General features: G+C 37.2%; 1 protein-coding gene across 2 annotated transcripts in view; it reads right to left on the bottom strand.

Annotated features, from left to right (window-relative positions):
- The window catches only part of LOC114498618 (protein NPAT), a 72176-nt gene that overhangs the window by 37642 nt on the left and 16718 nt on the right, over positions 1-17816 (bottom strand). For both annotated transcript variants that reach the window (XM_028514637.2, XM_036028608.1), the window contains exons 2-3: positions 8288-8406; positions 806-866 (exon numbers count right to left, since the gene is read on the bottom strand). In XM_028514637.2, coding sequence (XP_028370438.1) covers positions 806-866; positions 8288-8406 — 180 coding nt within the window. The remainder of the gene's footprint in view (positions 1-805; positions 867-8287; positions 8407-17816) is intronic.

Here is a 17816-nt window from a genome sequence, read left to right as displayed (position 1 = left end):
TGTTTCTGATGTCACTTACATACTAAATATTCCCATAGGGTAGCTGAGATACTTTGGGAAAATAAATCTTTGATAGAAAGATCATGTAACCTTCTTGAAGAGTTAGTAATGAAATTGAGGCCCAGAACTTTCAGCAGTTTCTAGTTTTCTGACCTTGGAAAAATTATCTGGCCCATCTAATCCTCAGTTTTCTGATAAGTAAAAATGGGTCAAAACAAGCAATATCTTACCGAATTATTTTAAGGGTTAAGATGAACCATATGAAAGCACCTAGCATATGCTGCATACAGTCAGTACTCAATAAATGTTAAACTTACTTCCTTTTTTATCATTTTATGCAAATTAATTCTTTGTCAATTCTTTCATTAATGTTGTAAGCTACAGAAATAACAACTATTAGAGAATAAATAATTCATTCCCCCTAAAACATTAATTTAGGATAGAATTATTTTATATTCTGATAAATATAAGCCAGGATTTTATGACTATACCAGTACTCAGATTTACACTACAAACTTAAAATTAAAATATTAGTTTGAAATTTTATAATCCATAATCTGTTCATCCAGAGTAGTTTTATTCTACAGCTTTAAAAAATTATTTTTAACATACAGATTTGTTATTTATCACTCAATATAAACACATACTTAATTAGATATTTCCCAGTAAAATTTATGTCATTATAACTGAGACAAGTTTTCTTACTTTTATGAGGTATTACCAGCCTTTAAAAAGTATTTGTAATTAAAACAATTAGATAGATGGTATGTGAAACAAAAACAAATCCTTGAACATGAATTCTTACCTTTTGTTTTCATAGCTACATATTCATTCAAAATTGTTGTCAAGTTTTTTCCAAATAAAGACTGAAAGAAAAAAAATCAAGCATTACCAAAACCACTGAATATAACCAATAATATCCCACCATGAAACATTTTACCATGTAAAGTAAAAGATCTGGATTACAGAATAGGTGATGAAGAAAGTGTACAGAGTAGTTTATCCAAAATGAAAACAGTCACTCAAGTTAGGGTCAAGAACCTTATCTCTTTGAATAAGACATTGTAACTGTGTTTCTTTGGCTAATAAAAGCCCCAAGGCATAAAAAGCAATTTTTAGCTGGGAAACAGGGATCCAGTCCTACAACTATTGAAAAACAATAAGGACCCCTTTCTATCTAGCAAGCCTAGTGAACAAAGCAAAAAATTAAGTGTGTAAAAGATACCCTTCCCCAAAATCAGTACTTTTTTATTTTCACTTGGATCATTTCATAAACTCATCCTCCCTGCCCCTATTTCCACTGCTATTAAAGGAAAGAGGTCATGTAATAGAGTCTTCAGGGGAAGGCTTATTGAAGTCTGTTCCTGCAACAGGGTCTACCCAGAAAGGTTGGGTAGCCAAGACATTAAGATGTCACAATGTTTCCCTAATGGACTTAACCTTGTTTCTGCTGCTGTTGTCTGTGCAGACTTCCATGACTCAGGTGAAGAGGTTGCTGTTTTGTGACAGTCTGTAGTCTTGGGCGGACTATCCGACCCTCTGATGTTGGCTGGACTCCTTTCCTTTGTAAATTAAACCACACTGGCTTAAGCCACCCCTGTCCCTCTTGCCCAGGGTCTTCCTCAAACTATCTACAAGTTTTTTGGTGTGATTTTCATGTTGTTCTTCATGTCCTGACTCCATGTAGAACATAGTCTGTCTCAAACTGAACAGGCAGTTTTGGATTTTTACTCAGAATATGGGAGAGAGGGGCAGGGGAGATCTAGTGTGGCCAAGGTCTTGGATGAATATTTAACAGTCCCCTTCTCAAACGTACTGGCCTTTTCTCCCTTGGGGCTTTCTCAGTGACTGACCCTCCTACTATGGCAAGGTCCTTACAATCGCTCCTTACAATTGCCCTTACCCAGTTGTCCCCAAAACGTCAAGATCGTTAGCCACTTTCTTCCTTGAGATGATTCCTGATGTTTCTTCCTTAATCCACTAGGCCCCTTTCTACAACCAGATTGTCCTATCAGAAGTACTTCCCAGTGATGAGAGGAAAGCAGACGTGAGATTCCTGCACAACAGCAAGGGCGGTGTCTCTGAGATTTGGAGATATGTTTCGTATGAGACAGCACAACATTCCCAAGGAACGGCATTTGGCATTCAAGAGAGGTTCCTGGCTTTGGGTTCAAGATGACCAAGTAGGTCATCTTGTAGATGAAGTAGAGAAGAGCCCGAGCTCACCTCTTCTAATTGACACCAAAACTACAACACATGAACAGCTATCTGTGAGAACGCCCAGAAAACTATCACAACAGATATTCTACAGCTGCAAATATAAAGAAGCCTCATTGATACAGATGGGTAGGAGGGGCAGAGACTCAGTCTACTCCCTGTGTGGTGACCCACAAGTGAAAAGGATATCACAACTGCATTAAGTTGCCCGTGAAGAGGGAATGATCTGAGCCTCCGTCTGGAGGACCTGTACAGGGAAGAGGACAACATCTGGCTTTGAAAAGCAGTGAGACTTATGTCTGGGAGAGTCAATGGGCTGTAGAAAAACCAGTGCAGAGGCAGCTACTTGAAAAGTACCTGGTCATATTTGAAGGTCATATACTGACTAATTTTTGGGCATGTTCGAGAGCGATAAAGATTAGTTGAAACGGTCTTCAGAATCAGAAGTGCTGGTGGGTGCCATTTCCTCTCCTTTTCTGGCCTGACACTAGCAGGCACCATTTCTGACACCCTCCATTAACCTTGCTGATAGTGTTCACACCACCCTGGCATTTTCCTGAGGACCACCTCTCCAAAGCAGCTGCTGTCCTGCCACACAAGCTAGTATACAACAGTGTGTCTGCATTAGTTGACGCCAGGTGTCGCAGATTGCCACATTGAAGGCCTGCTCTGTCCACCAATGTTGCCACAACAACTGTTGCCAGGCCTCACAGCCAGCCAGGCCAGGCACCAGCCTCGCCTGCCAGTGTGTCCACAGAAACTGTGACCCAACTATAAAAAGGAGGCAACATTAGTCCACAAAGTGAACACCCCTGGAGCCCTTGGCTATGGTGACAAGGAGGGATGCTCAACTGGGCCCTATAAGACACCTTCTAAGTAAAGCAACTTTTTAATTCCAAGACACATAATTACCTAATACATAGGAAAAATGGGCAAAATGAGGAGATGAAAGAATATGTTTCAAGAAAAAACAAAAAAAAGCCCAGACAAACCCCAGAAAAAGGCTTCCATGGAACAGAGATAAACTGTCTAAGAAAGAGTTCAAAGTAACAGACAAAGATGCTCATTGAACTCTGCAGATAAGATGATACACTCAGTGACAACTTCAACAAAGATAAAACCTGTAAAAGAACCTTTCAGAACTAAAGTACACAACAACTGCAATGGAAAAGTACACTAGAGGGAATCAGAAGACAATCAGATGGTACACAAGAAATGTATTAGCAATCAGGAAGACAGGATAGAGAAAAATCACCCAGCTAAAAATCAAAAACAAAAAAAGAGAAAGAATGAGGATAGCACAAGGGACCTCTAGGACAACATCAAGCAGAACAACATTCACACCCATAGGGGTTCCAGAAGGAGAACAAAGAAAGGAGCAGAAAATCCATTTGCATAATCACCAAAAACTTCCCTAACCTGACTAAAGAAACAGACATTCAAGTGTGAGAAGCACAGAAAGCCCTAAAATCATAAACCCAAAGAGACCCAAAGCAAGACACATCATTAATTAAAATGGCAAAGGTTAAAGACAAAGAGAAAATCTTGAAAGCGGCAAGAGAAAAATAGTTACATACAAGGAAAGTTCATAAGATGATCAGATGTTTTTTCAACAGAAACTCTGCAAACCCAAAGGGAGTGGCACAATATAGTCAACATGATGAAATAGATAACCAGATACTCTAACTAGCCAGGTGATCAACTCAGAATTGGAGGAGATCAAGAGCTTCCCAGACCAGCAAAAGCTAAAGAAGTTCATCACCACTAAACAAGCATTACCAGAAATGTTATAGGAAATTCTTTAAACAGTAAAAAAAGGGGCAAAAAGTACAAATAAGAAAAAAATATATAAAAATCTCATTAGTAAAATTGAAAGTATAGTAAAGGTAGTAGACCGACCACCTATAAAGCTAGTACGAACACAATTAAAATGGCAGTAAGTACATACCTATCAATATTTACTTTAAATGTAAGTAAGTGCTTCATTAAAAAAATATAGGGTATCAGAGTGGATAAAGAAACAAGACCCTTAAATATGCTGCTTACACAAGACTCGCTTCAGATTGAAAGACACATGCATACTGAAACTAAAGGGTTGAATAAAGGTATTTTATGAAAATGGAAACAAACAAAAAGCTGGGATAGCAATACTTGTATTAGATAAAATACACTTTAAAACAAAGGCTATAAAAAGAGGAAAGGAGGACCCAGCCTTTTTACTTCTGGGCATTTATCCAAAGAAAACAAAACACTAACTTGAAAAGATATTTGCACCTCTATGTTCACTGCAGTATTATTTCCAATAGCCATGATATGGAAGCAAACTAGGTATCCATCAATAGATGACTGGTTATAGAAGTGACACACGCACACACACACGAATATTACTCAGCCATGAAAAAGAATAAAACCTTGAATTTTGCAAAAATGATTGGATGTAAAGGGTATTATGCTTAGTGAAATAAGCAAGAGACAGACAAATGTATCACTGCACTTATATGTGGAATCTAAAAAAGTAAATAAATGAGAAACCAAAACCAAAAGACTCATATAAACACAGAGGAAAAAAAAAAAGAAGTTATCAGAGTTTGGGGTGGCAGGGGGTTGGGGGCAAAAAGGTGAGAGGTTTAAAAGTTACAAACTTATACACAAATGGTAGGGATGTAAAGTACAATATAGGGAACACAGTCAACAATATTATAGTAACTTTATATGGTGATAGATGGTTACTAGACTTCTCTTGTGCTGATCACTTTGTAAGTTACATACCACATTTTGCTGTGCATAGCGTGCTCCAGTATATAATGTGCAGCCACATTTTTGGCCCAAACTTTCAGGAAAAAAAATCCTTTGTTTTAATTTTTTTCATTTAGTTTTTAATTTACTTACATTTAGAAACAAAAACAGTGATCATATTCCAGAGTATTATTTCACACACAGATATCGTTATTGTTTTCTAGAGTTATACTTTTAACTCATAAGCATAAATAAAAGAATTAAAAACAGTTATATAGATACGAAATTAGTACTACCCATGTATAATGAACATCCCTATTTTTCCCTCAAAAATTTGGGCAAAAAGTACGCATTATACAAAACAAAATACAGTAAGTGTCAAACTACTATGTTGTACACCTGAAACTAATATAATACTGTATGTCAACTATCTTTTAATTGAAAAGAACTTTACATTCCAGAGCTAAAATTAAGATGAGTATTTCCCAAATAGACACAGTTCTTCCCTAAAAGAAATGATATATTCAGCTATATAAACTTGAGAGTATTCAAGTTTGTGATTCGCAGAATATTATTCCCCGCCCCTCCCCCCACCACTCCAAGACATCCGAATTCTACTAACTGGAACCAGTGAATATGTTAGGATATAAATCAAAAGGGAGTTTAAGAGTTTAAGGTAGCAGACAGAATTAAGGTCGTTAATCAGGTGACCTTAAAATAAGATTTTCTGGGTGGGCCCAATCTAATTACAAGAGATCTTTAATGTAGAAGAGGGAGACAATACTGTTGAAGAGAGTTGTAAGAAAAACTACATAAGCTGTGTCACTGGTTTTGAAGATGGAGGAAGAAAAAGACAAGGAATGCAGGCAGCCTCTAGAAGCTGGAAAAGAACCTCTTCCCTGGAAGCTTCCAGAGGGACTAGACCTGCTAATAAATTAAATTTGAAGGTAAGCCCACTAAGAGGTGGTGGACTTCTGGGGAACAGAACTGTAAGGTGATAAAGTTGTGTTTTAAGCCAGTAAGCTTGTGGTAATTTGTTAAAGCAGCAATAGAAAACTAATATAGATCTCAAGCAGTTTCCAGCCATTGTTAATATAAGGAGAACAGTTTGCACGACATAATGTAAACTGGCAGCCAGAGAGAGTTGACTGGAATGCCCATGTGTGAACAATGACAAGTTTACTGTACTAGTCACTGGGGGTGGTAGATGCCAATGAGTGAGCATGCCACTGAGTGGTGTACTGTGTGGCCATCACATTCAAAATGACTGAGCAAGTACAGCAATGAATCTGCATCAAATTCTGTGTACACTTGAGCATTCCTCCATGGAAACTATTCAGATGACTGCAGCAACAGGCAACTGGTGATTGGCAGCTTTATCATTACAACATGCCCACTCACACAGCACTTCTCGTGCAGAGTTTTTTGGCAAAACACCAAAACACCCAGATGACGCAGTCCCCTACAGCCCAGATTTAGTGTCCTGTGACTTCTGGTTTTTCCCCAAACTAAAATTACCTTTGAAAGGGAAGGGATTTCAGTCAATGAGATTTAGGAAAATATGACGGGGCAGCTGGTGGCAATTGAGAGAGCTGTGTGAGGTCCCAAGGTGCCTACTTTGAAGGGTACTGAGGCATCATTGTCTAATGTACAATGTTTCTTGTATCTTGAATAAATGTCTATTTTTCATATTACACGGCTGGATACCTTCTGGACAGACCTCGTATGTGTAACCTTTTCCTAATACCACTCAATCTTGACTACTATAGCTTGTTAGTCATAATATCAAGTAATCTGAGATCTCCAACTTATCCTTTTTGTTCCTTTGCATTTCAGTATAACATTCATAACTAAGCTTATTGTTATCTATAAAATTACTTGCGGAGATTTTGATTTTAATGAATCTATAGATTAAAATGGGGAGAACTAACATCTTAACACTACTGAAGTTTTCAATCCATGAACATGATATATCTCTCCTTTTATTGAAGTCTTTGATTTCTTTTTTGTACATTTTAGAATACAGATCCTATACACATTTTGTTAGATTTATTACCCAAGTACCTTCATTTTGTTTGTTTGTTACTATTGTAAATGGTATTTTTATAAAATCAATTTTATGAAACACATTCATAGAACAGACTGATGGCAGCCAGAGGGGAGGGGCGTTAGGAGACTAGGTGAAAAAGGTAAAGAGTTTAAGAAGTATAAATTGGTAGTTACAAAACAGTCACTGGGATATAAAGTACAGCATAGGGGATATAGTTAATACTATTGGATTAACTATGTATGGTGCCAGGTGGGTACTGAAAATACTGGGGAGAACACTTTGTAAAATACAACAGTCTAACCACTAGGCTGCACATATGAAACTAAAAATAAAAGAAAAAACACTGAATAAAACTATAATTTTAAAATAAAATTAAAATTCAATTTCTAATGATTCATTCTGGGTATAAAGAAATATGATGAACTTTTGTGTATTTTGCATCCTGTGACCTTGCTAAACTCTTATCAGCTTTGTAGATTTATTTTTCCTCTGCAGATAATCATGCTGTATGACAGATGAAATGAATCTAAGAAGCCATGTTTATAATGACAAAATACCATTTAAAATGTAGTTCCAGAGTATACCCACTAAATGATACTCTGTTGGTCTAGTGGTATTTTAGAAGGTAGTAACAAGATATCAAAATCCCTGTGTTATATTTGTCTGAAGCAACAAAATAGGAAAGGATGGGCTGCTACTGAATACCATAGACCAGGTAGCTTAAATAACAATTACTTCTCATTGTTTTAGAGCCTAAAAAATCTAGGAAACAAGGTGATGGGTGATTTGGTTCCAAGAGAGAATCAATTCCCTGGTTTGCAGACATCTGCCTTCTTGCTGTGTGCTCACGTGGCCTTTACTTGATGTGTACATGTGCAAAGACTTCTCTTTACTCTTTTTATAAAGGCACTGATCACATCATGAGGGTCGCAACCTCATGATCTAATCTAAACCACACTGGGGTGGGGGTATGGTTTCAACATATGAATTTCAAAAGGACGCAAACATTCAATCCATAACAGGCAGTAAACAAGCCCCAGACAAGCAGTAGTGAAACTAGTAAGAAATGACAGTATCATTCCAACCCGATTTTCAGGTGCAAAGTTGTAATTCATTTGTGAAAAGAAGAGCTGGCATGCTTTTTGGTCTTTCCAATCATGCATGATTACAAACTATCAAATTTTTGCCAATTTTGATTTTGCTAATGAGTTGATTTTAAGACTGTATGTAGTCTCTTACGTTGGCCAATGGTGAAATATTTCCCCTAAGAAACAAATCACTTACCAGTAAGCAGGCTGGGATAAAACCTTCATCTGTACAGTGTTCTGCATATTCTTTTAAATGCGAACTTTCCAAAATAAAAGTCTGGCAGGTAGAAGTGAGGTTTTCCTGTTGTAAGTAACCTAAATGAAAAATGGAAGTTTAGGTAATTTTAGTAAATTCTACACTTCTGATAAAAGAGCTGTTAAAAAGCCTAGAACCCCACATTGGGCACACAAGCATACTTTTTAGGTTGGCCAAAAAGTTCGTATAGTTTTTCCATACAATGGCTCTAATAGTGTTTAGTTGTCTTTAATTCATTTGAAACAATCAATTTTGTTAGACTGCATTGTGACAGCTGTCATACCAATGTGCATTTAAAACATTACTTATCAGAACTTGTGAATACTTACCAAAACTACAAACTGGTGCAGCCTCTGTGGAAAAGAGTATGGAGTTTCCTCAAGAAACTAAAAATGGAATTGCCTTTTGACCCAGCAATTCCACTGCTGGGTTTGTACCCTAAGAATTCTGAAGCACTAATTCAAAAGGACCTATGCACATTGTTCAAACGCATAGCACCCCAATGTTCATAGCAGCACAATTTCCAATAGCCAAGTGCTGGAGGCAACCTAAGTGCCCATCAGTAAATGAGTGGATCAATAAACTCTGGTACATTTACACAATGGAATACTATGCAGCAGAAAGAAAGAAGGATCTCCTACCCTTCAAAACAACATGGATGGAACTGGAAAGTATTATGCTAAGTAAGCTAGGCGGTGAAAAATAAATGCCATGATCTTACCTATAAGTAGAACCTAATCAACAAAACAAGCAAGCAAAATACAACCAGAGACGTTGAAATCGACAACAAACTGACAGTAACCAGAGGGGAGGGGAGTGGGAAATAATGTGGGAAAGAAGGGAAAGGGACGTAAATGAATATGTATGAGGACCCATGGACAAAGCCAAGGCCAGGGTGGAGCTGAGGTTGGGAGGTGGACGTGGGTAGGGCAGGGGAAAGTGGTGGTGGGAAAATGGGAGACAACTGTATTTGGACATCAATAAAAAAAAGTTAAACAAAACCAAAAACTGGTGAATTTTTGTGCAGCCATTTTAATATTGAAGATGGAAGAAAATATGTAACATTTTCAGCATATTATGCTTTATTGTTTCAAGAAAAGTAAAAACACAACTGAAACACATAAAAAGATTCATGCAGTGTATGGAGGAGGTGCTGTGACTGATAGAATGTGTCAAGAATGGTTTGCAAAGTTTCTTGGTACTACTGACATTTTGGCCAAATAATTATTTGCTGTGGGGCTGTCTTATGCATTGAAAGATACATAGCAACACTCTTGTCCTCTACCCACTAGAAGCCAATAGCAGGAGATAGCCAGCATACTCAAAATATCCAAGTCAATAGTTATTTGTGAAAATGAAAAATGTGTCTTTTATTTTAAGGAAAAAACTAACTTTTTGCCAACCCAATATGTACACACACACACACACACATATACACTCCAGCAAAGGGTCATATTACAAATAGAATCTCAGGTGGAATATGCTGGGATTCTACAGACTTGCTCAGAAACACAAGTTTATACAGCCACAAAGTAAAATATATAAAATAAATAGCCTTTTAATAAGAGAAACTCTAGATAAAGTAGAAAAATAAGGTGTTTAATAAAGTATAATTGCTGCACATTAATGCTTACATGAGAATCAATAAAGTAACAGATAAATAACTAAAAAAGGAAATGTTATTCTGCTTCATAGCCTCCATATTTGATGGGATATGTGGTAAAACCGCTGCAATCAGTAAAAGCTACAGAAACTGTCAACAAGAAATATGCCCCCCCCACCAGATACCAGATTTATGGCTTAAAATTGGCTGAGACCAGTTGGATCCAACATGGCGACTTATTTCACCCAACAGTAATACCTTGCCTCATCATACACTCATTGTAATACATTAGGATGCTAAATGACCATGCTCTGAAACGGAAAGCGCACATAGGGCCACATGTGACCTATAGAGCTCCTTGGAGAAGTCTCCACCCTGTTCCTGGGAAGATTTTAAATATCCCTCCCCATTATTGAACACTCTATCTCCCCGCCAAGAACCTCAATAAAGGAAGCAAATTGTGCTAATGGGGGTGGCTCTGTCTGTAGAGTAGCCCACTCCCACTGCTTTGCTAATATACTTAAAATAAATGCTGGCTCATATTTGAGTTCTGTGCTACGTGAAGCTAAGAATGCACTGTGGGCTGTGGAACCTTGGTCTGTATCATCTCAACTAAGTCAGCAGATGGCATATATTAATTTAGTAAATTACCAAAAATCCTCATTCTCCAAATGTTGCTATTTACTGGTATACTCCATGTATTTGCCTAATGGTTTCAGAAAAAATTGAAACAAACAAACAAACAAAGAAAACAAATACCAACTTTTCATGAGCAATAACAAAGACACTCTTTTTTTATTTTATATACTTTGGGAATCAAAGCATTCATTATTTCAACAAGAACTTTAACATTCACACAAAACTGACATTGATGGAACAATACTATAGAGCAGTGCTTGGAATTTTTACACATATGTATTAGTACTGACTATCAGCCCATCCTTGTGCTTTTGTTTCTTAGGATTACTAAGGTTTAACTAAACCAACCACTAAAAATACTAGTATGGCATAAAAAGAACAATGAAGAGGAAATCAAGAAACAAGCTGCTGCTTCTTTTTTACCCTCATCCAAGATGTGTTCATTGATTTATTTTTTTAGAATAGATAGAGATAGAGATCACTTGCCTCCTATGTCTGAGCAGGAATCAAATCCACACCCTAGTATGTGCCCTGACTGGTAATCGAACCTACAACCGCCGGGTGTACAGGATGATGTTCCAAATAAACAACCCAGCCAGGGCAGGACACCAGTTTCTATTATAGTCTATTAAAATAAGAATTGTTACTTTGGGGGAAAAATCACCTATATTCTCCTGGACTCAAGATGCTTCATCTATAAGGCATCACACTTGTCTTGACTTGTGGATCAAATCTAGTTAAATTACTATTCTCTTGTGTAAAGCCCTTCAATGACTTTGCATAGCTTTCAGTTTAAACTTCTAAATTTTGAGCAGCTTCAGTAGGAATAGTGAATTGAGGACCTTTCAACCATAAAAGCAATGACAACACTCATACAAATGATCAAAATCAATTTTTACAGAACTCTCAAAAATACTAAGTTTTGCAAAGATCTGGGATCATTTATTTTTTAAAAAATGGCTAAAAGTCAGTAATTACAGTGAACACTGTGGTATTTTAATTTGCTCTATTTCCATGCTCATTTCCCTAGCTTAGTAGTACACTTGAAAATAAACAACCTGCAATCATTGTAAAAACCATCAGCCAAGCAGCCATAGCAGGAATCAGATGCAGCTGGAATTTTCCCAAAGCCCCATTCCCAGAAACTGTCATTATTTGACCTGTGGGACAATTCCCTGTGAAATCCCACTTGTATAGCTTGTCTTTGAATTTAATCAGTGTGCCTCCAGTGCAAACAGTGTTTCCCTTGAGGTGCTTGCTTAAAAATAAGCAACAGGAATTGCTTAACACCATAGCTGCCTGTGACATAGAATAACGACAGGGACAAACAATAAGCTAAACAAACAACATGAAAAAGAGAACCTGGGGAGAAATCCACAGGGGGTTTGGAAAAAGCTCCGTCGTGGTCCTAAAATACTAGGTCATGTGAAGTGTAGAGCAGTGCACATACTCAGAAGATGTGAGAAGGCCCTAAATCCTCTCTTCTGGTTGAGCAAGTGAATACTAAGGCAGAGTTGTCAGCTGCTGAGGTGAATGTTTAAGCAGCCCCAAGTACACAGAGCCCATGGCAAACAATGGAAAACGAACTGACTAATCATTTCAGGGTAACAGTGTCCAATCATAGCATATAAACTCAAGTAATACAGACTTTAGTACAGTATTAGCTCAAGAAACTAAACAAACAACTGCTTAACAACCATAAAAGACTAATAACAAACATGAGGAGGAAAATTTTGATTTCAAGAATTGTCACAGTGTCCAGTTGTCAACCAAAAATATGAAACATGCAGAGAAATAAGACAGTATGGCTCATCTATGGTGAGTGGGGAGAGCAGTTAATAAAAACTACCACTAAGCAAGCTACGACACTAGACTTAAGACTTTAAATCAGTTATTTTAAATGAGTTCAAAGACCTAAAGAAAACTAGGCTTAAATATCTAAAAAAAATTATAACAATGTCTCATCAAAAGGACATAAAGTATAGAAATTATAGGAAAATTCAAGTAGGTATTCTGGATGTAAAAAGTATAACTGAAATAAAAAATCACTAGAGGGGGCTCAACAGATTTGAGGCAGGTGAAAGAATCAGTGAAGTTTAACACAAGCAAATGAGATTATATAGTATGAGAAACAGAAACAAAAATAGACTGATGAAAGGAGAACAGTCTCAGAGAACTGTGGGACACATCAAATGGGAGTATAAAAAGTATAATGGGAGCCTCAGAAAGAGATAACAGAAAATAAAGAGCAGAATGAATATTTGAAGAAACAGTATCCAAGAACATCCAAAATTTTATGAAACACATCAATCTACTTATTACACAGGAAACTGCAAGTAGGATAACTTGAAGAGATCCAAACCAAGACACATCATAATTGACCTGTCAAAAGACAAAGACCAATCTTGAAAGTAGAAAGAGAAGTAGCTCATCACATACAAGGAATCCTCAAGATTAACAGCTGATTTTTCATTAGAAACCAGGAAAGCCAGAGGTAGTGACATGTAACATTCAAAATGGGAATAGAAAAGTCAATCCAGAATTTTATATCTAGCCAAACACTTTCAAAACAAAGAAGTTAAGAGAGCCTCAGATTAAAAAAAAAAAAAAAAAAAAAAAAAAAAAAAAAAAGACACAGAATTTGTTGCTAGCAGACTTGCCCTAAAAGAAATATTAGGAGCCAGTTTTCAGGCTAAAATAAAATGACACTAGACAGTAAATCAAATTCACATAAAAAAATGAACACTGGTCATTACATAGGTTAATATAAAACAGTAAAAATGATTTTTTGTTTGTAACCTTCATCTCCTCTCTGCTTTAAATGCATATGGCAATAACTATAAATCTGGGTTGATAGGCATACAATATATAAAGACGTAATTTATATGACCTTAACAGCAAAAGGGAGTGGGAAGAGAATGCAGTTATGGGAGCAAATTTTATTCATTTGATTGACTGACTGATTGAAGTTATTTGGGTCACTTTGCTGAATAAATTATATAGGTTCCAGGTGTACAATTCTATAATACATCATCTGTAAACTGCATGCACTGTGTGTTCAGCACCTCAAATCTAGTCTCATTCCATCATGTAATATTTTTATATAGTATTGAAATTAAGTTGGTTCGAATCCCAGAAAGGTTGTTTAACTCAAATATAAAACATCTGAACAAAACAATGAATTAAAATGGTAAACTGAAAATATTGGAGACTTCCAGCAAGATGGAGGCACAGGTGGACGCACCGTACCTCCACACACAACCAAGATTAGAACAACAACAATTTAGAGGCAGAATAACACCCAGAACTGACAGAGAATTGATCTGAATGGAAGTCTGACAGCCAAGAAGTTGAAGTACACCCATTCATCCAGACCGGTAGGAGGGGCGGAGAGGAGCAGCCGGTTGCGGGTCGAGGCGCAGAGAACCGGGAGAACTGGGCGCATAAGGCAACCGGGAGGAAGCGCGTAAGGCATCTGGGTGCACAAGATCGCAGCAGGTGGACTCTGAGTACGCAAGCGGCAGCTGGCGGACCCAGTGAGGCGGCGATTGTGGACCAGGGCAGAGCATGCAACCCAGGATCCCAGAGAAGGGACTGAGGTCCCAGAAAAATGGAGCTACCCCCATTGTTCCCTCTTGCCCCCGCCCCCACATACAACGTCACAATCTAGCGACTGGGGTGCCCAGCCCCTTAGGTTCACACACCTAAGGCTCCACCCCTCACTGTAACAGGAGCGACCAGACCCCCCCCCCAAAAAAAAGAGAGAGAGAGAGAGACATATGTCTCAAACAGAATAGATCAATGCCCCAGGACTCATCCTTTTGAGTGACCAAGAGACAGCCAATCGACCAGATGCACAGTTCAAAACACTGGTGATCAGGAAGTTCACAGAATTGGTTGATTTTGGGTGCAAAGTAGATGAAAAAAATGCAGGTTACCATAAAAGAGATGAAGGAAGATGCACGGAGAACCAATAGGGATGGGAAGGAAACTGGGACTCAAAACAATACAGTGGACCAGAAGGAAGAAAAAAAACAACCAAATAGGAAAGAATGGAGAAATAAGAATTCAAAAAAAAAAAAAAAAAAAAGAGAAGCTTAGGAACCTCCAGGACATCTTTAAACATTCCAACATCCAAATTATAGGGATTACCAGAAAGGGAAGAGGAAAAGCAACAGATTGAACACATATTTGAACAAATAATAAAGGAGAACTTCCCCAACCTGGCAAAGGAAATAGACTTCCAGGAAATCCAGGAAGCTCAGACAGTCCCAAAGAAATTGGGTCCAAGAAGAAACACACCAAGGCACATCATAATTACATTAGCCAAGGTAAAAATCAAGGAGAGAATCCTAGAAGCAGCAAGAGATAAGGGGACAGTCACCTACAAAGGAGTTCCCATCAGACTGTCAGCTGATTTCTCAAAAGAGACCCTACAGGCAAGAAGGGGCTGGAAAGAAGTATTCCAAGTCAGGAAAGACAAGGACCTATATCCCAGATTACTCTATCCAGCAAAGCTTTCATTTAGAATGGAAGGGCAGATAAAGTGCTTCTCAGATAAGTTCAAGTTAAAGGAGTTCATCATCACCAAGCCCTTATTTTATGAAATGTTAAAGGGACTTATCTAAGAAAAGAAGATTTAAAAAAACACGTACAGTAAAAGGACAGCAAACTCACAATTATTAACAACCACACCTAAAGCAAAACCGAAAGAAACTAAGCAAACAACTAGAACAGGAACAGACCCACAGAAATGGAGATCACATGGAGGGTTAACAACAGGGGAGTGGGAGGAGGAGAGGGGGAAAAGGTACAAAGAATAAGTAGCATAGACTGTAGGTTGAAAATAGGGGGAGGGTAAGAATAGTATGAGAAATCTAGAAGCTAAAGAACTTATAAGTATGACACATGGACATAACTAAAGGGGGGAATATGGGTGGGAGAGGGTATACAGGGTGGAGGGGAGTGAAGGGGAGAAATGGGACAACTGTAATAGCATAATCAATAAAATATATTAAAAAAAAGAAAATATTTACCACATTTTGCTGTGTATAATGCACAGCCATGTTTTTGGCCCAAAATTTCAGAAAAAAAATCTTTCAGCTTATATTTTTAACTCAATTTTTAATTTATATATAAAAATGATTATTGTATCCCAGGAATTATTTTGCGCATAGGTATCATTATTGCTTTCTAGAGTTACACTTTTAACACATGAGCATACAGAAAAGAATTAAAAACACTTATCAAAAAGTGCGCATTATACATGGCAAAATATAGTAATACAAAAGAGTCAGTAGTATAAAGGAAGAGCAGAACAAAGACATCAAGTGTATGGACTACGGATATCTATCCGGCAGATGTACACTTTATCAGTAATTACATTAAATGGTTATGGGATTAAATGATCAATCAAAAGGTAGTAATTCACAGAACAGAAACACATAATCCAATTATATGCTTTGGATAACAGACAAACTAGAGTCAAAGATTGAAACAGGCTGAAAATCAAAGGATGAAAAAACATAACATCTGGACAGTAACCAAATGAGAACTGTTATGGCTACACCATATTAGACAAAGAAGACATTAACACAGCCCTGGCTGGCGTAGCTCAGTGGATTGAGCACGGGCTGGGAACCAAAGCATCGCAGGATTGATTCCCAGCCAGGGCACATGCTGGGGTTGCAGGCCATGGCCCCTAGCAACCGCACATTGATGTTTCTCTCTCTCTCTCCCTCTCTCCCTCTCTCTCTCTCTCCCTCTCTCTCTCTCTCTCTCCCTCCCTCTCTCTCTCTCTCCCTCCCTCCCTTCCCTCTCTAAAAATAAATAAATCTAAAAAAAAAAAAAAAAAAAAAAAAAAATGCGGAAAATCCACAAATATGTGAAAATTAAACACCTTCCTAAATAACCAAAGGGTAAAAGAATAAATCACAAGAAAAATGGAAAGAGTTTTGAAATACATGAAAACAAAAACATCATTCCAATGTAAATATTTATATTAAAAAGATGAACATAGCTAATCAATAGCATATCCAACCACTAATAGAAACTAATAAAACAGCACAGTAAACTCAAAGAAGGAAAAGGAAATAATGGTTATTACAGAAAAAAATGAAATAGGGAATAAAATAAAGAGAAAAATCAAGGAGACCAAAAATTAGTCCTCTGAAAACATCAACAAAAAAGACAAATATTTAGCTAGATTAACCAAAGAAATAAAAAAAGAGAGAGGACTTAAATTACTAAAATCAGGAAATGAACGAAGAGACAATACGATCAAACTTACAGAAATAAATCAGATTATAAAGAAATACTACAAACAGTTCTACATCAACAATTTACTGAGATTAGGTGAAGTGGATAACTTCTACAAAGACACAAACTAGCTAAACTAAGTCAAGAGGAAATAGAAAGTTTGAACAGAAATAAAACAAATAAATAGATTGAACTGTAGTAAAGAAACTTTTCACAAAGAGGCCTAGGATTGAATGATCTCACTAATGAATTCTACTAAACATTAAAAAAGAACTAAACCAATGTTTCACAAACTTTTTTAAAAAGAGAGAGAACATTTCCCTTTTAATTCTGAGGCTAATAATAACCTGATACTAAAACCAGACAAAGAAAAAAAATAAATAAAACCAAAGACATCACAACAAAATTACACATATCACTTATGTAAAAATAGATGTAATAATTTTCACTAAAATTCCAGAACACTGAACCTGGCAACATTTTTAATTTTTTTACATTCAGTATCAGTTTGTATTACTTTCAGGTGTACAACACAGTGGTTAAACAATCATATACTCTACAAAGTAGTCCTCCTGATATTTCTAGCACACAGCTGGCACCATAAGTATTTATTACAATATAATTGAGTATAATTCCTAATGCTGTACATCCATGACTATTTTGTAAGTACCAATTTTTACTTCCCCCTCTTTTCAAAGATTTTATTTTTAGAGAGATGTGAAGGGAGGGAGAAAGAGAGGTAGAAACATCAATTGGTTTGCCTCTCACACACCCCCAAATGGGGATCTGGCCTGCAACCAGGACTGTGACCTGACCAGGAATCAAACCTGCAACCTTCCAGATCACAGGCTAGCACTCAATCCACTGAGCCACACTGGCCAGAGCCCAATCTCTATTTCTCAATACCTTCACCTTTGTCACCCAGTCCCCCAAAAGCCCTCCCCCTCTGAAAACCATCAATCTGTTCTC

Source organism: Phyllostomus discolor, chromosome 6 (genome assembly GCF_004126475.2).
Source record: "Phyllostomus discolor isolate MPI-MPIP mPhyDis1 chromosome 6, mPhyDis1.pri.v3, whole genome shotgun sequence".
In the NCBI taxonomy this organism is placed as follows: domain Eukaryota; kingdom Metazoa; phylum Chordata; class Mammalia; order Chiroptera; family Phyllostomidae; genus Phyllostomus; species Phyllostomus discolor.
Note: the sequence above shows the minus strand (reverse complement) of the source record. Positions and strands in the feature narration are given on the sequence as shown.